This window comes from Vigna radiata, unplaced genomic scaffold (genome assembly GCF_000741045.1).
Source record: "Vigna radiata var. radiata cultivar VC1973A unplaced genomic scaffold, Vradiata_ver6 scaffold_86, whole genome shotgun sequence".
Classification (NCBI taxonomy): domain Eukaryota; kingdom Viridiplantae; phylum Streptophyta; class Magnoliopsida; order Fabales; family Fabaceae; genus Vigna; species Vigna radiata.
Genome location: NW_014543269.1, coordinates 1,343,762 through 1,369,352, shown reverse-complemented (window position 1 = coordinate 1,369,352; position 25,591 = coordinate 1,343,762). Strand labels below are relative to the sequence as shown.

The 25,591-nt window shown below is 33.5% G+C and overlaps 3 protein-coding genes, 1 long non-coding RNA gene and 1 other non-coding gene across 5 annotated transcripts; 3 read left to right on the top strand and 2 right to left on the bottom strand.

Annotated features, from left to right (window-relative positions):
• Positions 1-840: 840 nt before the first annotated feature.
• Positions 841-3,425, top strand: LOC106754214 (rac-like GTP-binding protein RAC2). The gene is made up of 7 exons (XM_014636214.2): positions 841-1,271; positions 1,361-1,448; positions 1,629-1,738; positions 1,880-1,943; positions 2,055-2,119; positions 2,234-2,299; positions 3,077-3,425. Exons 1-7 carry the CDS (start codon positions 1,173-1,175, stop codon positions 3,173-3,175), a joined length of 591 nt encoding a protein of 196 aa, XP_014491700.1. The 5' UTR covers positions 841-1,172; the 3' UTR covers positions 3,176-3,425.
• A 1,322-nt stretch (positions 3,426-4,747) lies between these two features.
• Positions 4,748-4,820, top strand: TRNAR-CCU. The gene has a single exon. It is a non-coding gene; the product is annotated as a tRNA-Arg (tRNA).
• A 3,075-nt stretch (positions 4,821-7,895) lies between these two features.
• LOC106754267 (ras-related protein RABA1f) lies at positions 7,896-9,936 on the top strand. Its single transcript, XM_014636280.2, has 2 exons — positions 7,896-8,313; positions 9,373-9,936. The coding sequence occupies exons 1-2, from the start codon at positions 8,102-8,104 to the stop codon at positions 9,809-9,811; spliced, it is 651 nt and encodes a 216-aa protein (XP_014491766.1). The 5' UTR covers positions 7,896-8,101; the 3' UTR covers positions 9,812-9,936.
• Positions 9,373-17,399, bottom strand: LOC111241111. Its single transcript, XR_002666899.1, has 3 exons — positions 17,240-17,399; positions 15,711-15,973; positions 9,373-9,661 (listed from the first exon to the last, which is right to left on the bottom strand). It is a non-coding gene; the product is annotated as an uncharacterized LOC111241111 (long non-coding RNA).
• Positions 17,400-18,263: 864 nt separating this feature from the next.
• LOC106754235 (proline-rich receptor-like protein kinase PERK10) lies at positions 18,264-20,183 on the bottom strand. The gene is made up of 2 exons (XM_014636236.2): positions 19,515-20,183; positions 18,264-18,711 (listed from the first exon to the last, which is right to left on the bottom strand). Coding segments are annotated over exons 1-2 (588 nt in total). The 5' UTR covers positions 20,102-20,183; the 3' UTR covers positions 18,264-18,710.
• Positions 20,184-25,591: the final 5,408 nt, after the last annotated feature.

The following is a 25,591-nucleotide window of genomic DNA, read 5'->3' as shown; positions in this document are numbered from 1 at the left end:
ATGTTAAAGCTAAGTTCAAGTGAGTTGGTCAGACGCGCATGAAAATTAACCAAAAGAGAAAAAAGTCACAAACTCCAAGACATAGGAGAATGTGAAAAGAAAGCCAAACCAAGAGGGAAAAAAGGTTGTAGAATCAAATGGTATTGTAGTGTTTGCATTACTGAGGTTTACATTTGACTACCAGATACAGATTTTACTTGGCATTGATAGGAATCGTTCTCTTTTATTTTTGCAAAAAGAAAAGAAAAATCCTAGTTGCTTCCAAATGAATGAAATAACAGTTGGTGCTCAATTATACTGTGCTGAGTTACATATTATTAATGCATAGATAGAATTATTAAAAGTGAAAAAGTTTGCTTTGCTGATGAAAATAAGAACACATTGGTGGGTCTTCAATAGCACTAACCACCCAATAAAGATGTGGATAGATCCACCAAGGCCAAGAACAGAACGTTGATTCATCATTTGATCAGTGTCAGGGTGACTTGGAAAATCAATAATTTTTTCCATACTATAGTGTCAAACTCATCCACCCACTTCCACTTTTGTCCAATATTTGGAGTCTGTGTCGCTTTACGGCACCATAGTGAAACTTCATACCATGCTTTTGGTTTGGTAATGTCCAAACTTTCAGTTTTTACCATCTACTTTTCTTTTTCACCAATTGTAATTAATGATTCTCATTTGGAGCATTAGTTCTGGTGTAGTCTGTGTCGCTTTAATGAAGTTTTTTATTATCTTGGAAGAAAATATGAGTGCATTCCATTCAGACTAACGTAATGTTGATAATGAATGCTTATGTTCTAAATACTAATTATTCACTCTCTCCCTTGTACAATACTTAACCAACAAACACCACTACTGCACCAAACAACTCTTTTGCTGCTCTGGCCTTCCCCTTAAAGAAACAGAAAGCCAAATGCAATAATGGACAAGATAAAAGATGGTCACTAAAGTTGGTGCTGAGGGACTTGGCTTATTAAATGCTGATCATCCCTCCATTTCTTTTCAAAATTCAAATTGACCCTTCTAACCTTCTCACCCTTCTTTCTAACCATTTCTCTCCAATTCTTCAATTGAAAGAAGCTCAGCAACTCAAAGTCATCAGAGCAACGGAATGCTAAAGGGAGCTTTGATGTGATGTGAGGTGAGGAAACAATAGGAACTTGAAAATGAGTACTGCAAGATTCATCAAGTGTGTTACTGTGGGAGATGGAGCCGTGGGAAAAACCTGTATGCTCATCTCTTACACCAGCAACACGTTTCCCACGGTATGGCAATGCATGATTTTTAGCTGTTTGAATGTGCTGTGCTTGGTCAGTAAAAAAGTTCACTTTTTCTTTCTGCAAAAAAAAACCAGGACTATGTGCCTACAGTGTTTGACAACTTCAGTGCAAATGTGGTGGTTGATGGAAGCACAATTAACCTGGGATTATGGGACACTGCTGGTATGTAACAAAACTGCTAGTTACTATATATCACCAAGCAGTTGTATACTTGTACTTTAATGTGCATAGTTTACATATTTTGGTGACTAAAACAAGATATTGCTGAAATTAAACTCCTTAATTCCTGATAGCTACTGTTTTTCCATCCCTTACTCATTTACTGTAGCTTCAAAAATTCAGGACAAGAGGACTACAACAGGCTTAGGCCTTTGAGCTATAGAGGAGCTGATGTGTTTTTGCTGGCATTTTCCCTCCTCAGTAGAGCCAGCTATGAAAATATCTCTAAGAAGGTTCTTCTGCAAGCCTCTTAATTCTCCCTCTGGGATGACACATTTACACCTACTGACACATAACATCTCACATGTGTCTGTGAACTGTGATATGGTATAATTCTTGCCATTAGAATCTGACACTAGGCCCATTTTATGCAGTGGATTCCTGAGCTGAGACATTATGCTCCAACTGTGCCAATTGTACTTGTGGGAACCAAACTTGGTATCAGCTAATACTATGAAAATTAATTCATATTTTGGTATTATTTAAGCTACATACAAGTTCATCTGTGTAATCATCTCTTAGTTAAGGTGATCTTATAATTTGCTGCAGACTTGAGGGAAGACAGGCAGTATTTGATTGATCATCCTGGAGCCACACCTATAACTACTGTCCAGGCAAGTCATTCATGTTCTATGTTCTAACAAAGACCATTTTCTTGTCTGGCACAATTTTATTTTTTTTTTCTGGTTTTGTTTTCAGTACACCTGAATGCTGTAAATGTTTAGCAGGGAGAAGAGCTGAAGAAGGCGATTGGTGCTGCTGTGTACATAGAATGCAGCTCAAAGACTCAGCAGGTTCTGATTTTTCAGTGCTTATAGATAGACAAAATTTTAGATACATTCTAATCAAATTGCATTAAAAGGGTCCTATTGCAGATTCAATATAAAAACGTACCAAATTGTTTAACTTATGAGATAATCGGTTAAGTTATCCTAGGGAGATTGTTATAGCAGACCATGTACCGATTATAGTTTCAATATTGACCACATTAGGATATTCAAAACCAATTTGTCCACAGCATATGTTTTTGCCACTTTTGCACCATCTAACCAAGGACAGATATCTATTTATCAACATATACTATGTAACTAATGGAGACAATACAATGTTTTAACAAATATATATATATATATATATATATATATATATATATATAGAGAGAGAGAGAGAGAGAGAGAGAGAGGCTTAAACGGTAGAAAAGTGGTTCCCCAAACAAAATAGTATCAACTTCATTTCAATAGATCATTTAACCTAAAAAGTCTCTATCAATAATAAAATGCATTTATATACAGTGCAAACATTTTTTTAACGCAACTGTATAGTAACCATAGCACTTTAGTCATTTTGCTGCAGATGTCAGACCACTCTTGTGAATTATTTTTGTTTTCTAAAATTTGTTTGTGAAATATCTTTCTCAAAGACATTGAATTTGGTAAACAATACACAGCATCATTTGTCTGATAGTGTATGACATTATTAAAGTTAATTAATAATCTATCAACTTGTGCAACATGCTTGAAAGAAAGTACACAATTTGAGTCTAATATGATGTCTATGCTGCAACATTTCAGAATGTGAAGGCTGTGTTTGATGCTGCAATCAAGGTTGTTTTACAGCCACCAAAGCCAAAGAAAAAACGAAAGAAGAACAGATCCTGCGTTTTCCTTTAATCGGAGTACATGTTTGATTTGCATCTGTAACATTCGTGTAACCTTCTTCTAAGTTTTCCTTTCTCTCTTTCTGCATTGACCTTTTGAAACATATGTATTCCAGCCTCTACCCTCTTTCAGTTTTCTCATATATTTTCTTGTTGGTGGATCCAAATGATGTTCCAATGCACTCTACATATACAATTAAAGATAAATTTTGTGATGAGAAGAGTATAATAATAGCATTAATCATCACTTCTGCACCGCTCAACTTGTTTGTTTTTCTTAGCACTGTTCTCTCCTCTCTAACTAATGGTTAAACTTCCTATCATGACTTTTGTCGTTAATCGTTAATCAAATCCTTCACCAGCTGCAATAACCATAGTTTTGTACTAACTTTGTCATTTATGTTTAACCGGGACCAAAAAGTTAAGCAGCTAGAATCATTATTGATTTTCAAGTCTGAATTCACATAAAAAGCAATAACATCATGTCAAGTTACTGCTGTGATTGTTCCTTCTTAGTTATCAGTTATCTATATTGATTGAACTATTTATACATACATATAAATATATTATATTATATTGAGGGAGGACCAGGTGCAAGCAAAGTCTACTTTGGTCTGGTTGGCATTGGTGTCTTCTACATCCTACATTAATTCATCATCAAAAGCTTACTTATTTAGGTACTAAAATGTCTATTACTTCTCCTATCTTCATCATTCTTGTTCCCCACAAAAAGCAACCTCACTCACCAACTTATTTCACAACACATCAAATGGCAAGAGAATAATATATACATGCACACCAACTTTTATTTTATCAACATTATCATCATTATTTTTTTTTTTTCTATCATTGTATCATGAAATACAATATGAAATAGCAAAAAGAAATTTCGACTATACTCCTCAAATTTTTGAATTTTTATTTTGCTTATTATTATTATTCATTATTTTTGTTTATCATTGAATAGTCTTTAATATTTGAAGACATAGGTTACTTTCTAGTTTATTTATAAAATATTGGCATTAAAATATCTAGATATAAGATTTATCTATCTTTTGCATTAGTTTTTTATATGGATGATGTCATTAACAAATTTAATCCGCGACATAGAAAATAACATATTGGTTATCACCTTGTGAAATCAAATTGAAAATAAAATATCAAATGATATCTCACTTAATGTATCACATAAAAGGATAATGATATTTTCACAACACTTTTTGACAATTTTTTTTACAACGGAACACGTGTCATCATTTTATTGGTCTATTTGAATTTATGTTTAAAAAATATTTAAAACGGACCAATCACAAGCTACCACGTATGCGTTGTCAAAAAGTTGTTAAAAAAGTGTTGTTAAAAAGAAGTTTTTCCCACATAAAAATACCTAACTCTTTTACAAATATCTATGAAATATATAAATCTTAATTACTCTAAGCTACAAATTTTTAAATGCTGATATATGGTGGATGAGTGGTGAAAATGATAGGGCCTCCATCATTATTTTTCATTTTCTTGTCTCTCTCATTTATTTTGTATAGAAAACAAATATAAATTTCTTTTGAAAGAGCATATTAACATCTAAGCGCCTGTAGCTCAGTGGATAGAGCGTCTGTTTCCTAAGCAGAAAGTCGTAGGTTCGACCCCTACCTGGCGCGAGCGCATTTTATTTTTATAAATTGATTTTATTTTATTAACAATAAGGAATATATTAAATTATATTTATATCGACGTAAATAAAAAATAATATAGTGAAAAAGATAAAAAGAATATTATAATAACTTTTACGTCTAAAAGAATCAGTCTCTAATAAATATCATTGGTGTAAACGAAAAGAATAAGCAGAAAATTGCTGGATCAAAATTGCGCAAAAGTGATTTTGACGAAGTTGGAAGCAGTTTTTCGTGACACATCAATGGCTTAGCTAAGCTTTCTTTTTCGTCTTGAATGTGAAATGAAAATGATGAATCAAAACCGTAGAATAATAGTATTTGGAATTCAAAAGTTACGACCGATTCATGAAAGAAAAGTATAACAGTATTATTTTGCGATCAGATGCGTGAAGTTTCTCCTTTTACGCGTAACAAAATGTTGCATAAGTTTTCTATACCTATCAACCTGAACTTGGATACGTAAAGTAGACTTTAGTTTTATATTTATAGAAAAACTATCTTATGAGAATTAAAATAATATTATTTCTTTTTATTCTCCAATAAAATTTATTAAGCCTTTTCATTATAAAAACCTTCAAATTTATGTCTATTTAAATAATATTTACTTAATTTCGATAATTTAGTATTATAATTTAATTATATTATTATATGTTTTCATTTTAATTTTATAATAATTTATATTTACTATATTAATAAAGATTATAAACCCTATTACTAATAATAAAAGATCTCGTTTCCATCAATAAAAATTTTCAAAACATTCATTAAAATTTTATTACTAAATTTATGCATATACCATCCAGATAGGTATCATATTATCTCACATCAAGCCAATTGGATAGCCTTGAAAGGTAAAAAACAGTCAAACAGTGATTGAATGTGGCTAAACAGTTGGAGGACAAGACGACCAGAAGTAGAGACGTTCGACAACGAGCAGGTTTTGTCATAAGGACTAAGGTAAATAGTAATTAAAGGTATTGGACTGAGATTAGGTCACAATTAAGGTCTCACAACTAATGCAAAAATGTTGGTTAGCGTCACCCCTTAGACGTCGATTAGAGGTAAGCTCGACGTATATTGATGACCGGTGGCATTTTCGTAAATAAGTTGGCCATATAGACATCGGTTTGGAAGGGCCCCGACGTCTATATGGCGAAAATTAATGGTTGTTCACCAACCTATCAGACATATAGACGTCAGTTAGGATAACCCCAACGTCTATATGTCTACAGGGTAGGTTAAAAGTCATTCCTTTCCGTCATATAGACGTCGAATCCCGTCAAACGGACGTCTATATGATGGATATTAGTGGCTATTCACCTACTTGTCAGACCTATAGACGTCAGGTAAACGATAGCCGACGTCTATATGTCTATTAGGCAGGTGAAAAGTCATTCTTTTCCGTCATGTAGACGTCGGATGCCTTTTCACTGATGTTTATAATCGTATATAGACGTCAATATTTTCATCCAGGAAACAACTATTCTAAAAATATTACTTACATTTATCAAAAATATTATTGTACAATAATCTTAAATATTTAGAAACTTAAATCATACACTTAAAGAAACTTAACTTACTTAAATCATACACTTTAACAATCTAAAGTGACACCTTGTTTTATTAAAATAGATAAATATGATATCAAAATTACAAGAGTAAATTTTTCAATAATTATAAGAATAGACAAATGATACAATAATTTTAAATGAAGTTGTATATCCTTCTACAACTTTTTTTTATCATTCAATACGAAGTTAGATGGAAGTCAACAAATCTCTCCAACAACTTTAATTTATATTTTATGAAAGTCATTAAACTTATAATTTCAATAGAAAGTCATTCAAAACTAATTTGTAACTAAAAGAGCTCGATAAAAGTCATTGGGAGCTTATGACTTTTAATTTCAATAGAAAGTTGTTTAGAAGTAAAACAACTTTCAATTTTCACAAAACAATTCTACTTAGTTTATCACATATTCCATTAAACTCTTCACGTGCTCTATTGAACTCTTCACATGCTCTATCTAGCTCTTCACATACTTCATTAAACACTCTCCATGTCTCTTTTGGGACTCCATGAAATCATATCAATTACAAGATGTGTTCTAATTAGACTTATGATAGCTTGATTACAAGTGGTATTCAGACGACTTTTATTGAAATTAAAAGTCATTAACTACTCAATAACTTTCAAATTAATCATGTGTTGATCAACAGAGAAACAAAAATCAGATGAGTGTATAACTCCATGTCCATTTTCGAGCTCCATAAAATCATATAGATTACAAAATGTGTTCCAATTGGATTTATGATAACTCGATTACAAGTTCTATCAAGATAACTTTTATTGAAATTAAAAGTCATTAATTCCTCAACAACTTTCAAGTTAATCATGTTGATCAACATAGAAACAAAGATAAATTCTTCATTTGAATTCATATAAAAATTGCATAACTTATCTATTCTCATAATGTTTTTTAAAATTTACATAATCATGTTACTTTTCTAACAAATTTGCCTAATTTTATACATAAAAAAAAAAAAAAAAAACTAACACTAACACACGCTGACTTTAAATATGAAAAAGATGTTTTATTAATATATTCATAGAAAAATTGACATATACTTATAATAGTAATCTACTAATGAATTAGATATTTTCACTCAGGCTATTTCTTTAATTTTAGTAAAACCTTTAACAACAAAAGTAATATTTGTGTAAACTTTTTAGAAATTTACAAGTCTCTCTTCCTTATATTTTACTTTAATAAAAGTGATTTGCAGCTAATGACTGTCGTTCCTGGAGATAAAGAAGTAAGAATCCAGGTCTTGTTTTTCTCCAAAGCATACACTTCAACCACAATGCTCTTTTTCCAACAAGATGTAGTTATGCCATCCTCATAATATTGACTGAAGGTCATAAAATTATCTTATATAAAAAATATATGGTAATTTTGCAAACAATATCATAGTAAATTGAAAGGCGATTTTATTATTATTATTATTATTATTACTATTATTATAATATTGAAGAAAAACGTAGGAAAGTAGGAGAAGAGTCATTTTGAATACTTCTCCCTCCAACAGCCAAAGCCTACCTTCCTCGTACACGCTACACATACACCTCTCTCTCTCTCTCTCCATCCGTGTCTGCTATAACCACAATGCTCAGCAATTTACAACATATAATAAACTCACCCGTTTACCCCCTGAAATCAATTTCCTTTCTTTCACCATCCATTGCTTTTCCTTCACCCAAACTCAATGGGTGCCGACGAAGACTATGACTACTTGTTCAAGCTCGTCCTTATCGGTGATTCTGCCGTTGGAAAGTCCAACCTCCTGTCCCGATTCACGCGAAACGAGTTCAGCTTGGAAACCAAATCCACCATCGGCGTCGAATTCGCCACCCGCAGCGTCCCCGTCGATAGCAAACTCGTCAAGGCTCAAATCTGGGACACCGCCGGCCAAGAAAGGTCTCACCTTTTGCGCTTTCTCGATATGCATGTCGTTCTTGCTTTAATTTAATCTTGATGGGTTGTCTTAGTTTTGCATTTGAATAGTGGGATCTTTGTGGGGTTCTTGGTTTTGATCGTGATGATCAGGTCACTGATCGAAGAACTGAGGCCTGTTTTGACTGTATTCTGTAATATATGGTTGCTGGTTGGTTAGGGAAGGTTTTCAAGACATGAAAAAAAGTTATAGTTTGTTCAATTTGTCAGGGTTTCTTTTTCTGACAGGATCTGTTGTTCTATCTACGAAACATGCATAGATTTGGATTGGGATCACGTGTCTGTTTCTTTATCTTTTCAATTGAAAAATAACACCTTTTTCTCCGGCATTGGTGGAGACAAATCTGCACGTATTCACATAACGAAGCATATCGAGAGTGAACAACTCACATTCCTAATGTGTATTACAATGCTGATTTATCTTGATGAAATATCAGTCATCCGATCTTGATCCAACAATTCTAAAATTGCCAGATGTGTGAATGCGTGCAAAATTCTCTGCAAAAGTCCAGAATGACAATATTTTCTCATTGAAAAGGAGACAAGTGATTTGATTTCCACGTGTTGTTAATCTTTGTAAATAAAATCTTTGTTGAAATGAAGAGATGCAGAGTCATCTGTCATTGACCAGTTAAATGCAGAGTCCTCTATTATTTTAGGAGCACGAAGTTCTAATTTAATCAAATGCATAATTAAGTGATTCTTAGCAGATTAGTTAAATTTACTACTGCTATAAGAAGTGCGATTTAACAACATTCTTTGGTTTATTTTCATCTGCCAAAAGAATACTGCGATTGACACTTGGTCAACACATTGTACTAAAAAGTCTTAGACTGATAAACTTGCAATGCTTTGTTCTTTTTCCAATCTACCACGTTTTACTTGCTAATCTAAACTCCATGAATCATATATGACCATTCCTGAACCTTACAGTTCCTATGATAAATCCTAAATGCATACCAACTATGATTTCTGACTGGTAAATGAAAACTAAAAGTCCTTTTTCTGTTTACCTTACCACAGATATCGTGCTATTACAAGTGCATATTACAGAGGAGCAGTTGGTGCTTTGGTTGTGTACGATGTAACTCGACATGTGACGTTTGAGAACGTTGAGAGATGGTTGAAGGAGCTTCGGGATCACACAGAAGCATATGTTGTGGTGATGCTGGTGGGAAACAAGGCAGATCTTCGACATTTGCGTGCAGTGTCAACTGATGAAGCCAAAGAATTTGCAGAAAAAGAGAAGATATTCTTCATGGAAACCTCTGCCCTTGAGTCCTTGAATGTGGACAGTGCTTTTGTAGAAGTGCTGAGTCAGATATACAATGTTGTGAGTAGGAAAACACTTGAGACAGTGGATGAATCTCATGCAACATCCTTGCCCAAAGGGGAAACCATTGTTCTTGGAACCAAAGAAGATGTCTCAGCTGTTAAAAAGAGTGGATGCTGTTCCACATAGTTTGTTTGATTATGCATGTTCTCTCCATCCATTGTTTTATTTTCTTCAATTTTTGGTTGCTCACGTATACTATTCACATCAACAGCCCTTCATTTTGCTCATAATACATGTTTTCTATATTCAAATATCTGCCTTCTTCTGTCTTATTTATCTGGACATGCTGATCGATAAAGAAAACAGAGTTACATGATCAAAAAATAATACAGGTTTAAACTGTATGATAGTCCTTGAAAATTTGGTAAATTTTAACTTTGGTTTTTAATATTTTTTATTGATAAAAGTTAAAAAAAAATCAATTAAATGTGATTTCAGTTCTCAAATTATTATAAAAATTATATTTCTTCTTTACACTAAATTATAAAAATATTAAATTAAATTATGAAATATTTTGTTTATGTATTTTATGAAAATCACACAAAATACCTTTTTTCAAAATTATATTATAAATATAATTGCAAAAATATTAAAATAGAATACCAAACAAAAATAAAGTGTTTTTTACAAATTTTAAATTATGAGGATAAGAGTAAGATAAATATGTAAATATTCATCATCATTTTGTATTTGATTTAAACATTTAGATATAATGATACTAATATCTTATTAATATGAGTATTCTCCGTTAACATAAAGAAATTTGAATAATATCTACGAATATAAGTTTATTTGTCATTAATTTATTTTATTAAAAATATAAATGAGGTATAAGTGAGTGTATGTTGTAATATAAAAGGGAGTGTGTGTAATTTAAAGGAAGGTAAGTTCAATTTTCCATTTTTTCTTTTAAGATGAAGAGGAAAAGGGAAAAGAAGCAAGAAACGCAGAAGAAGAATATTTTAAGAACTGTTATTGTTGAGAATCGTTCGATTCTCTTCACTATCGTGTTAGGACAGTGTTTTTCTGTTTGTTTGTTTTTTTTTTTTAGTTTTATGTTTCCCCTCTTTTTGGAACTCTATTTATATGGAGTTCCTTTCCCTTTCCCCATTACGAAAATCAGATACAGATGTTCATTTCGAATTTACATCATTACAATAAAAGATTAAACTTTTCTTACCGATCTCATTACGATCTTCATTTTTCTCTTCTGCGTCAACGTCTTCCGCCACCGCGTCGGAGCTCTGCCGACCACCGTCACTCGCTTCTCTCTCTATCGCCAGAGGAAGCTTCGGGTCTTTTCTTTTCTCACTGCTCTGAACTTCAAATCTTCCACGTACACTATCTTTTGTTTTCCAATATATCACGTTCACGGGCCAACATGTATTGGGCCATAAGTGCACAATGTTGGGTCCGAAGCAATATGGTATCAGAGCAGGTCTAGTACCTGCTCTGCTTCCGTTGTCGTCGCTGTTTTTTTTCTTGGGCCGTTCTTGGTGTCTTCTTGGACTGTATTCTTGGGTTCTTTTTGCTGCCATGGATCAAGAAGATCAAGCCATCAATCCAGCCAACCCATTTTACCTACACCCGGGAGAAAACCCAGGTTTGACTCTAATCACACAAATTCTCAACGAGAATAACTACTCTTCTTGGAGCAGGGCCATGAGGAGAGGACTACTTTCGAAAAACAAGATTAAATTCATAGACGGGTCCATAAAGAAACCCCAAAAAACTGATGCTGCCTATGATGCTTGGGAAAGAAACAACGTTATGATTCTGTCATGGATAACAAAAACCTTGTCTCCACATATTGCTGAAAGTGTTATCTACGTGGAAGAGGCTAAAGAATTATGGGACGAGCTTAAGAAGAGGTTTTCCAAAGGAGATTATTTCAAAATCTCAGACCTTCTACAGGACATACACTCAATTAAACAAGGAGAACGAGGAGTCAGCCAGTTCTTTACTGACTTAAAAATCTTGTGGGAAGAACTGGAATCTTTAAGGCCCATACCCACATGCACATGTGAAACTCCATGCAACTGTGACTTATCCAAGATTTCGTTGAAGTATAGAGAAGTTGAACATGTTATTTGTTTTTTGAAGGGTTTGAATGATTCTTACAATACTGTTAGGACACAAATTCTTTTAATGGATCCTTTGCCTAACGTTAACCGTGTTTTCTCTCTTATTATGCAACAAGAAAGATAGGAAAAGCAAAGTCCAGCTGAGACTAGAATTCTAGCAAATGTTGCAGAAAGAACTAATCAATGGAAACCCGATCAGAACTGGAGAAATCAGGGACGTGGCACTAGAATTCGTGGCCAAGGCAGAGGAAGGGGAAGAAACCCAAATTTTGGAAAACAGTGTTCATATTGCAACAGGATGAATCACACTATTGATGAGTGCTATTCTAAGCATGGATACCCACCTTGGTATAAGAAAGAAGATAAAAGGAATGATTGGAATTCTATCAATGTTTGCCAAAACAACACTGATTCTGAAGGCACTTTGAAGACACAACAACAGACCATTAACAATAGTAATACCAATCACTTTACACCAGAACAGATGCAAAGGCTTTTGAGGATGTTAGACAAGGCTGAAGAACCATCAATTCATAAGATCAATCAAATTCAGAGGAGAGAAACTGAGAATAAACCAGGTAATTCTTCCTGGATCATAGAGACTGGTGCAACAGATCATGTTACACATGACAAGACCAATTTTATTGTTTTCTATAAAATTAAACCTATTTCCATAAAACTACTCAATAAAACTATAATCACTGCTGATCATGCAGAAACCGTGAAATTCAATGAAAGTTTTACCATTTTCAATGTCCTTTATATACCTAATTTTTGTTTTAATTTGATTTATGTGCCAAGTCTTATCAAAGACTTGAATTACAACCTAATCTTTTCCTCTAAGGATTGTCAGATAAGGGAGAACTACTCATTGAAGACAATTGGATCTGCTAAACCTTGGAATGGACTCTATTATCTGCAAGATTTTCCTAAAACTGACCAAAGAGATGTTTCAAAGTTGGTTTTCTCGTTTAAAAAGACTGATGTTAACTTGTGGCATCATAGACTAGGTCACCCTGGACCCAATGTTGTAAAACACATATGTGAAATGTTTCCTTATGTCAAGATTAATACTGATACTTATACTGTATGTGATACTTGTCATTTTGCAAAACAACATAAGCTACCCTTTACAAAAAGTTCCTCTGTTACGACTGAATGCTTTGAGATTATTCATTGTGATGTTTGGGGTCCCCTAAATACAATTTCTGTCCATGGGCATAGGTACTTTCTTAGCATAGTTGACGATTATAGCAGACACACACGGGTTTTCCTAATGAATAACAAGGGACAAACCAGAGACTTATTGCAAAATTTTGTCATCAAAGTTAAAAATCAATTTAACAAAATGATTAAAATTGTTAGATCAGACAATGGGCCAAAATTTAATTGTGTCAATTTCTATGATATGCATGGAATCATTCATCAAAAAAGTTGTGTTGAAACTCCAGAACAAAACTCTGTAGTTGAAAGAAAACACCAACATATTTTAAATGTGACACACAACCTTCTTTTTCATTCTAATATACCTAAGGTTTACTGGTCATATGTTGTAGGACATGTTGTCTATCTAATAAACAGACTCCCTTCTCCCACTATTGGAAATAAAACCCCTCATGATATGCTTTATAATCTTCCACCTACTTACTTAGATCTTAATTTGCTTCTACTCTTGAAACCAATAGAAACAAACTGGATCCTAGAGCTAGAAAAGGAGTTTTTCTAGGATATAAAAGTGGTGTTAAAGGTTATATTGTTTTAGACATAAACAACAAAGAACTTTTTATAAGTAGAAATGTGATATTCCATGAAGATGTTTTTCCCTATAAGAATACTCAAGACAGCCAGCAAAGCATAAACAATGAGAGAGATGAAGATGAATCTTTTATTGATTTCTCAAAGGACTACTATCCTACTAATGAAGACAGACATGATGGGCTAGAAGGATTTAATCAAGAAGATGAGTTGCAGATTCCTGTCAACATCGATAATAACCAAGAGAATCATAAACAGAGAATATCTGAGAGGGCCAGAAAGACCCCTGCATATCTGGAAGATTATGTTCATCAGGTGAACCAATCCTTAACTATGAAAAATAATTTCAAAACTCCATATCCGATTTCTAAATTGTTGTGTTGTGACAATTTGTCAGAGAAACACTCCAATTACATCATGGCTGTCACTGGAAATAGAGAGCCTCGGACTTATAATGAAGCCAAAGGTATAAGACAATGGGTTGAGGCAATGCAGAGGGAGATTAAAGCATTGCAAGATAATGACACTTGGTCTCTAACTCAGTTGCCTCCAGCAAAAACCCCTATAGGCTGCAAGTGGGTATATAAAACTAAGTATAAAGCCGATGGTAGCATTGAGAGGCATAAAGCCTGTTTAGTTGCAAAAGGGTATACTCAACAGGAGGGAATAGACTACCTTGACACTTTTTCACCAGTTGCTAAACTAACTACTGTTAGACTTTTGATAGCTCTTGCAGCCTCTAAGAATTGGTTCTTACATCAACTTGATGTTGACAATGTGTTTCTTCATGGTGATCTCAATGAAGAGGTTTATATGCAACCACCTCCAAGACTGGACATTCACAAAGAGGGGCAGGTTTGCAAACTAACTAAATCCTTATATGGATTGAAACAAGCAAGCCGACAATGGTTTGAAAAATTGTCCTCTTATCTAATTTCTGTTGATTACAAACAATCCAAATCTGATCACTCATTATTTACTAAAAGAACAGACACTTGTTTCACTGCTTTGCTTGTATATGTGGATGACATTGTGTTGGCAGGAAATTCTATGGAAGAGATCAATTGCATCAAAGAACTCTTACACAATAAATTTCGTATAAAGAATCTTGGAGAACTCAAATATTTTCTTGGCTTGGAAGTTGCCAGATCTAAAAGAGGAATTCACCTATGTCAAAGAAAGTATGCCTTGGACATACTTGAAGAAATTGGAATGGAAGGGTGCAAACCTTCTACTACTCCTTTCCTAAGGGACACAAGCCCTTTATACAAATTGGATAGTTATCTTGATGATCCTGGACCTTACAGAAGATTAATAGGGAAGTTACTTTACCTTACAAATACTAGACTTGACCTATGTTACACTATTAACTTACTTAGCCAATTTATGCAGTCACCTACAGAACATCACTATCGGGTTGTTCAACATGTGCTTAGATACATAAAATCTACACCAAGTGAAGGGCTATTTTTCTCTGCTGATTCTTCTATGCATTTAAAAGGCTTTAGTGACTCAGATTGGGCTACCTGTCCCAATACCAGAAGGTCCACTACAGGATTTTGTATCTTTCTCGGGACATCTCTCATTTCCTGGAAGTCTAAAAAGCAGAGAATTGTTTCCAGATCATCTACTGAAGCTGAGTACAGAGCCCTAGCTGCCACTGTATGTGAAATACAGTGGCTCCACTGCCTATTACAAGATCTTCAAATTGAAGAATCTAGAATCCCTGTTCTATACTGCGACAACAAATCTGCTCGTCACATTGCTCATAACCAGAGCTTCCACGAACGGACCAAGCATACCGAGCTTGACTGTCACGTTGTTCGTGAAAAATTCTAAGAAGGACTTCTGCATCTTCTCCTAGTGCGATCTGACGAACAGCTGGCCGACGTCTTCACCAAATTCCCGCATCGCGTTTGCTTCAAAGACATTGTTCCCAAGCTTGGACTGGTCAATATACACCGTCCAGCTTGAAGGGAGGGTGTTGAGAATCGTTCGATTCTCTTCATTGTCGTGTTAGGACAGTGTTTTTCTGTTTGTTTGTTTTTGTTTTTCAGTTTTTTGTTTTCCCCCTTTTTGGAACTCTATTTATATGGAGTTCCTTTCCCTTTCCCCATTACGAAAATCAGATACAGATGCTCATTTCGAATTTACATCATTACAATAAAAGATTAAACTTTTCTTACCAATCTCATCACGATCTTCATTTTTCTCTTCTGCGTCAACGTCTTCCGCCACCGCGTCGGAGCTCTGCCGGCCACCGTCACTTGCTTCTCTCTTTATCGCCAGAGGAAGCTTCGGGTCTTTTCTTTTCTCACTGCTCTGAACTTCAAATCTGCCACGTACACTATCTTTTGCTTTCCAATATATCACGTTCACGGGCCAACATGCATTGGACCATAAGTGCACAGTGTTGGGTCCGAAGCAATAGTTATCTCAGTTTCACTTTCTGTGTCATAGGATACAAATTCACTTTTTCTTCTTCTTCTTCTAAGTTGCACTCTCTTGCTAGAATCGTTTCAAAATAACATTAAACTATTTTTCTTCCTGTTATTGTAATAGAACATCTTTCCTTAGGACAACAATTTTTTTTCTCTTGTTTGCTTGATTCTCCAAAACTTTATATTCAATTATTTTTGTTGAATTTAAACGCATTTAGGTGATCTTTTGCTCTGAAGAAAAACTTCATGAACCATTAGAATATCTAAGAGTCCATCCTATATCAATGTCTTCAAGCTACATGCCCTATTGGGTTAGTAATAGTTTTGGGTTCCCATACATTAAACATATTAAAATCTTAAGTTGATCTGTCTCTAAGAGGTGTGTCCTAATATTTCCAATTTGTTGAGTAGAATCTACATTTTAAAATGTTCTTTAGAGTCTCAAGCTCCACAATGGTGAGACTTTCATATTGCATGGTGAGATTGATAAATTTTATGAATTGGACATCTTCATCTTCATATCCTTCGTAGTTGATACCTACGAATTATCATATCTCCGTAGTTGTTTTCAACTTATATCACTTATTTATTTTTTTTTAGAAAAAAGATATAAATTTGACTTTGTTGACTAACTACATGAATGTTGTAATATCCTTATAACTATTATGCATTGAGTCTCAATACAATAAAATCACATTTTGTTATGATGTTCCATGAAGAGTGTTGGTACAATGACATACATGTGTCAATTACATTCAAATGACACCGTTTTCTTTAATTTTTTCTTCCAAAATTACTCTTTTTCTTTTAAAAAATATTTAAAAAGGTGGGATCCACTGTGTCATTTCAATGTTAAAAATAAATTGACGTGTCAAAGTATCATTTTTGTTTCATGAATTATAGGGTGAGTTTAATGTACATATTCACTTTAATCATCCACTAGGAATAATTCTCTCATGTAACATGAAGACATTGTGAGTTAGACTTCTTCTTAACTATGATGTATCCTTTTAAAATTACTACGCTAGATATTTTCCTCTCTTACGATTTTAAACTTCTTGTCACTTAACCTCTTTTAATTATGTGAGATATTTTAAGACTTTCCTTTTTAGATTGAACCTAATTGGGAGAAAATATCAAACAACAATACAAACAATATTAAATGCTCATTTATAATATTTAAAACAGTATTAGCATCACCAAATAATGTTGTTTCTGAGTTCCTCTTTCAAAAATATCATTGAATTTCATTGATTTAAGTTGTATGAAGTTACCTGGTTCACGTGGTCGAAAATGTGACACATTTAAGGAAGATATGCACATCTTGTCATTGAGTTGCGAATTTAAGGAAGATATGCACATCTGTGTAATTAAGTAAAAGAAGTATGCATTTAGTTCAATGCGAAATTATGTTAGTGTTAATTCATTCCACGCCATTACACCATTTAAAATTAGAGAAACCTCAATGCTCTAAAATAAAAATGCAATAAAATTCACAAAAATGCAAAAGTTTAAAATGTTGTGATAAAACTCAAATCAAATCTAAACTATATAGAAGTTTAGCTAACAATCTATTCTTAATAAAATAATTACAGTGGAAAGTTAAATTACTTGAGAATTATTTTATATTAGTTAGAGGTGTTGAAATCAAAAGATGAAGAGGCAACTTGAGGACTTGGGTAGAAGGTTTAGACAATAATTTTAATGACACAACATTATTTTAAAACTGTCTATGTCTCGCATCAAACCAGTTTTACCAATGCGTTGGTGTCTGAGGGTAATGTCTATCTATTTCAATATTTTACCCATCAAGCTAAACCTACTTCAGAATAAATCAAAACCACTTCATTCAATCATAACAAAGATAATACCAAAAGTAGCGTGTAAAGTTTGATATTTTACATTTATAGATATGGATAATCATCACTCAGTACTAGCGTGACGTCAGGATTTTGTTTGAATGCAAAAAATCAAAAAAGTCTTCAGAAACTCAAACAGCACTTTGGTTGACAAAGATTAACAATGTTGATGAAAATGGCAGACAATTGGACGGCTAAAAAATATGGCAGTGACTTCTGACAATGACCACACGACTTTACAATATAAAAAATGCAATGACATACTAAGGAAACAATCAACATCATAAAAAAATAATTGTGGGCTTCATCTACAATGCAGCAGGAGTCACTATTTAATCTATTATTGGTGATCACCTATGGTTTAGGTACACTTTTCCAGTTTTCACTGGGTGGAAAATTTTAAAGCATTTATAGGAACTTAAAAAAACAAGGTAGTATGTCTAACTAATGAATGAACGGACCTTGGCTTAAATAACATTCAATCTGAAACAAATACACCACAACAGTAAAAAACGATGGGACCTCCTGTAAAACATATGCTCAAAGTACAGAAGGCATGTCTTTCAGAACAGTAAGAAAAAAAGTTTAGCCAGGAATTGAAAATATGTGTATAAATTCTACACTGTATTGGCACGTGTTAAAGAGGGCCAAACACCAACAGAAGAACTTGGGTGTTAAAAGCCTACAAATTTGGCTATGGGTTGGGACGTTACGTGTTGAAAATCTGCAACCTGGTCAGTTTTCGTCTTCGGTGATTTGAGATGCCTTGTGAAAATTGATGTCAGTTCCAGAGAGACAAAGAGCACTGAATTGGTATAGAGAACCCGTCTCTGTAGCAAAATTTGTTCGTCTTCATCCTCGGAAAAGAATTCAACTTCATAACCATTCTGCACAAAACACATTTTTGTCAAAGCCACGCACAAACTGACTAAACATTGAATATCTCATTCCATGCACACTATGACCAACAAAGTCCACAGTTTGTCGTACTCCTAGGATACCCTTTTACCTATTATGGACAAAAATATTAAATGAAAAGTTGAATATGGCAAATTGTGAATGTATATTGAGAAGATAATCTAGCTACCCAATTCATTTACTCAAAGTAAAACATAGATATGAAGAGTTTAGATGGTGTAAATTAACCGTACAGACAAATTATTCGTAAACCCATTATCCATATGCACCATGATCAGTATATCAATACATTGTTCCTTAAAAAATATGCTCAACTCCACAACTATGAAGAACCAGAGGGTAAAATGTAAGCAAGCAGTTCATAATAATATAAACGACTTTGACTCACCTTTAAGATGTAAAACTTTATTACAGATTTGTCTAAAAGAAACTTTTGTAAGGATTCAAGAAGAAAAGAAATAGATTTCTTTTATAATTAAAGATTTTGCAAAACTAATATGAAATGGCTTTTAAATTAACACACATAAACTTTAATTTAAGGAGAATATGCTTTCATTTTCTTCTAATCACTATCATCAAAACTCTGAAAAGGCCAAGCAAAATTCTAATCCAGCAAAGCACGTAATAATCCAATCATTCATACACAGTCCAAGTAAAAACAATTCAACAATATTGTCAATGGTGTTCGTGATGCCTACCACCACAAAACGACAACGATCAAACCCAAAACAATTGATAAAAAAATAACAAACAAGCAACGACGTTAACATACCATCCACTGGAATTGGGCCGACTCCCGCGGCCCATGATCCCCGCATCCTGCCCACCCCTTCTCATCCTCTCATGCCCACCCCCCGACTTGGGCCGCCCGTTGGGCCGAAGCGAGCCCGGCCCAGGTGGGGTCTCTTCCCGGGGCACGAACCCGGGCCGGAGGTGTGGCGGAACGAACTTGTCGGACTTGGGTGGCGGAGAGAGCATGTCCTTGTTGTCGTGGTTGATAACAGGGAGAGACGGGAGCGAGGAAGCGGTGCCAGTTCGACCGAGGGGGCGGAGCGAGATCGCATCCGGTGGCGGTTCCGAGTGGTCCTGGGTTTGATGGATCGGATTGGGTGGCGGTTGGTGGTGGGGTTGGGGTTGCGGGGTGGGAGGCGTGACGGGTTTGGGGGTGGGACGGGTCAAGACGAGGATGCGGCCATGGGCTTTGTTGGGGGCGGAGACGGAGGAATAGGAGGCGGAGGAATAGGAGGAAGAGGAAGGGGAAACGGAATGAGAAGGGTTCCTATTATGAGGGTTGGTGGCTGTGGATTTCTCGTAGATATGGTTGAAGTTAATAGAGGCGTACTTGTTGTTTTTTGCCATCCACCGCCTTCCACAGAGCACAACAGATCGAAAATGGCTTCCGCGAGATGCAAGAGACGAAAATGAAAATTATATGGAAATGCATGTTATGTTCTCCCAACGCCGCTTCTCTTCTCCTTAAACTTTTGGGCCTTCTCTTTTTACTATATTTTCAACTATTAAACATTTGGGAGGTTTACTCCCTACACTCCCACATATTGCTCCTCCTTGCACTCCCACATTTTTTTTTTAAATTTCAAAATTAATTTTTATATTTTAAAAAATTTTATGCTCTATCTTTTTTTTAACGAATGTGTGTCGATATCTGTTAAAAGAATTTTTTCTTGAACGAATATTTCATATCCGATTAAGTTTTATGTTTTTTTAATTTTTAGTTTATTAATTTATTATATTAATAATAATTATTTAATATTTTTTGTAATATATTATAAAAATTAAATAATCCATAAATAAAATAAAATATAATATTTAAATAAACTAAAAATATATATATAAATGAATGTGACTTCATGGATGTGACACATCCGTTGATTATAACTAATTAAAAAATTTATAATTTAATTAAATTAATAATTATTATTTAATAAAATAAAATACATTAATTTATTAGGTAATTATATATAAATTAATTTTATTTTGTTTAATAAAATAATAATTATTAATTTAATTTATGTATTATTATTTAATTAATTATTTAAATATTTTTTTATATAATTATTTAAATGAATGTGCCACGTTAGTTAACGATGTGGTCACATCAGTTAGGTTTTTTTTTAATTTTTAGTTTTTTAATTTATTATATTTTAAATTAATATATAAATATTATTTAAATTTTTTATATTTTAAATTAATTTATAAATTATTTAATTTTTTTTATAATATATTACATAAATAAAAAATATTATTAAAATAAAATCTAAAATAAAAAATAAACTAAAATATAAAAAAAAAAGTTAAAATATGTAAAAGGATGTCAACATCTGTTCACAGATGTTAACATATATTCATAGATGTTAACATCTATTGAAGGTTAAACGAATGTTGACATCTGTTTTATAGCAAGGGTAAATTGGGTATGGGATGATGCATGGAGCATTTGGTGGTAGTGGAGGGAGCAATACGCAACATTTGGTCCAGTACGAGCCCAATATCACGTCTGCCCTGCCCATATCAATACTTTGTTGTAACTAATTTTTTAAGAGAGTTTCTCCTTACATCTTCAAAACTTTCTCCTTACACATTTTTTTTTTCAGAATGTCAAAATTGACCCGTTATAAAACATTTTACTTTGGAAAAAATATTGAATTTTAAAATTTGATTGAGTTTTCATTCGATTTCAAAATTTGACTGGATCTTCATTAAATTTAATCAAATTTCAAAATTTGTTAAGTGTTTTTCGCATTTGGATTTCAAGAACTTTTAACAGATTGTGAAATTCGATTTAGTCTTTATCAGATTTTAAAATTTGATTGGATCTTCATCAGATTTCGAAATTCAATTGGGTTTTCATCAGATTTCAAAATCTGAGGAAGACCTCAGAACCTCACAATAATGTTTTCATACATTTGTTCCCACAGTTAACCTTACGAGAATCACCACCTCTTCGCCAGAGAACCTCTTCACGAGCAAACAACACTAACACCTCTCGAACTCATGAACTAGACCGCCACCATTGAAGCTTCTGGACCATAACGCAGGACCATAACCCACAATGCTTTGGAGGTGCAAAGTATATAAAAGGAAGGAGAGCGTTGAATTTAAGTTGGTCAAAGTTGGTGAATATTGTAACTGTTTACCCACCTTGATAAATGAGAGTATTTTCGATAACTTGAAGGTGCAACCAAAAAGCTTGAAGGTGTAGAGAGAATTGTTGGAAATTCTAAGCACCATTTACATTATTTTTGAGTGGGATATTAGTATGTATTGTAAGAAAGGCCCAACAACCTTAAGACGAAAAGTAAGAAAGGCCCAATAGCCTTAAAGTGGAAACCCAGTTCTTGAAAAGTCCATCAGAGATAAAAATATCTCCCTAGAAGCTATCAGCCAGAGCGGGTCTTCATCCACGAATAGAGAGAGAAAGGGAACGAGCTTTTTCCTGGTAGCATGAGAGAGAAGAAGCATAGGGCTTACGGGAAGCACACTGCCATGGCTGTTTGGAAGAAGAAGAAGAAGAAGAAAGGTAGATCGACACAAGAGCTACAACATAAGGTAAGAAAAACCTCAACTTTGTATTTCTGTAATGGTAGAGTGTATTGTGTTACAATCTGAAAAGGGGAAATCCTAACCTTTAAATAGGTTAGAAAAAGAGGAAACGGGAAAACAACAACTAACTTATAACCAAATAACCTAACTGATTACTACTATAAAATAATAATCTTAACAGAAACAAACATTAATAGTATGATTTATAGTATTTTTATTTATACATGAAAAATATATTTTGTTCCAAATTTCTTTTAATAGTTATTATATATATATATATATATATGAGAATCTAGAGAATGGTTTAAGAGTAATGGTGATTTAAAAAAAAAACAATATGATATCATAGTATTTTAATAACAAAATGTTGAAACTATAAATAATTTTTTTATCAATAAAAGTTCTATTAACATTGGCTTATGAGGTTGATTTACCTTCCAATTATCAAATCTTCATAGTGTGTTTGTGTCTTACTACTAAGAAAGTATGTATAAGACAAGTATTATATTGGAATGCACCAGGTTCAAATAAGAGAAGATTTATCATTAGATACCAATTAGTAATGATATATCAAATCTTCATAGTGTTTTTTCAATTAGTAATGATATATCTCTAAGATGTTTTTATCATTAGAAAAGTTTGAGCAGAGAAGAGGGTCTCGCGCGTTAAGATAAAGTGAATAAATTTTCAATCTCACGCTCAAATTTTTATTGAATTCACTAACCTTTTGACGTCTAACGTTGGGGAATTCAACGTTTTATATCCTTTTACGTCGAATTACAATTCTAAACGACGTTTAATAATTGCATTTATTTACAAAAATGCCACCGGTCATTTTTAACGCTGGCTATTGAGTGGTTCGACGTTGAACGTGTGACGTTATACGCTGTTTTTGCACTAGTGAAAGTTTTGTAGGATGCTAGGACATGTGATGTAACTTGAGGGTTAGAAAAGGACATGAGAAACTTTTATCCTCATCTTTTTCTTGGTGGTAAGTGAATTTTTAAGGTTGATTTTCTTTTTTTGTTGGGAGAATGTGAGAACCTAGGTAAGAGTAATGTTGTTTTTTTTTAAAGAATATGATACTAGAATATTTTAATAATAAAATGTTTAAATTATAAATAGATTTTCTAGTAACAGAAGTTCATTTTCACCTTTTCTGTTGATTTCTAAACCATTTTTTCTCCTTTTGAAGATCAAGAACTGTAGGATTGCTCCTGGTGCAAATTTCTATATATCTATCCTATCAAATTAAAGAACAAAAAATCTCACTTTTTACCCATTTTAAGGTCATGTTAGCCTTTTGAGTTGCATGTGGACTATAATGCAATGCATGTGACTCAAGCATGCTCAAAGTAAATATATGTGGTTTTATGATCATGGTGATATATTTAGAATTCTAATTGGGGTTTTATTTGTCTAGTTAGGTCATCTTGTGACAAATAGAGTTTTAAAGAGCAATTATAATAAAAAAGGTAATTTAACCAAGGTAAGAGAAACTAATATTAATTTGACACTTTTGACTTAGAATTGACTAAGTTGATTGTTTGGTATGTGATCTTGATTGTAAATTGGTAGGTTGCACTTGATTGAATTGATTTGATGTTTGAAAATTGTTGAATGAGAAATTTGTGCTTCCATATTAAATGGATCTCTAAGTGTGAAATTGGAAATTTAATTTATGGGTGCTATATATGGCTTCTAATAAATCATTTTCAAAGAATATATAAAAAAAAAGTAGGTACTCCATTTCCTTTAACAAGAAGAATAACATCGTTGTAAGGTCGAGACAAGGAGTTACAGTGGTTGCTGTAACATTCCGTTTTAGCATGCCACGAGTAAAGTATAAGACATTCGTAGTTGCAAAAAAATTCAAAACTTAATTCCATTGCGGAAAAATGGAGTAATAAATATCTTATTTCTTTAAGGCCAATTAAATGAAACATATTCCAATATTGAAAACCACCAAATACTATTCCAAATTCATTACATCAAACCATTTGAAATTGTTTTAAAACATAAACTAGAAAATTTCCCAAACAATCCCTATTAGTAAGGACATATGTAAGGACATTTGTTCCCGCATAACAACACGAATTATTCGATCATTGCAAGATACTAAAACAATAAAACTGAGCTACCCAAAATAATCATCCAATAAAATAACATAAACAATAAACATCAGTCGTTGTATTAATGTTATCAACATGACACATCAAACAAGGTCATATAGATTATAAGTCACACATAAAACATGCCATAACCAAGCAATTCCAAAACATGTGTTGTTCTCCCATATTTTATCGTACAAAACCTATACACCAAAACATGACACGTGTTCACCAAAACAAGGTAGTTTGAGTTGTCCTCCATCATAACTTTGGACCCATTTCCCTATTCCTCAAGGACTTATGAGTAACAACTCCGCTACTAACAACGAACATTGTACTCAACACAAACTGGAAACCTAAGAGTGAGATATCCTTCCCTTTTTACTCCCTCGAAAGAGGAAAGGGGTAGTACTCAAACTTCATCTCTTATACTGCTCAAAACCTCATATTTCTACAGCAAAGCAACATGAAAATATCTTCTGTAGACTAGAAAAAAAAACACTATAATTCCTTAATTACACCAACTAACACAACCATTTCACTACACACAAAAAAATCAGAATTTTCCTAAAAAGAATTTGCCTAAACTAAAAGATGGATTACATACCTATCTTGTTGCTCCTTTACTTACACTAAGCACTACAAAAATACAATATTATATACCTGTTAGAATTTCAAGTGTAAATCTAAGTCTCACATTGGGTAGAAATGAGAAAGTAAAGCACCATATAAGATTGAAGATCCATTAATCCATTGCTTTAAGGTTTTGGGTAGATAGTGGTGTCAATTCCTTATGTGGTTGGGCTCAGGTCTTATTGATGTTGTATCTCCCCAGTGAATCTCCTCCTCCATAAACCCAACAAGTGGTATCAGTGCCAAGTTAGGCTTAGACGAGTACAATGGTCCGTGTATTGAAAGTCTTCCTGGCAAAGGATTTCAGGTAAGTGTGTCCCGTTAAGATGAACAACAATATGAAGAGGCAGTACGCAAAGGGGTACTCGAATGCTTTCATTGGAGGGGGAGATACCAATGTGGAAGGGACTCACCCTTAAATGGGGAAATTGTTAGAGCTCCAAGTGTGGGTCTAATTTCCACATTTGGTAAAACTGAGAAAGTAGAGCACCATATGAGGTTGAATCCATTAACTTAATTTGCCTTAAGATTTTGGATAGAGAAT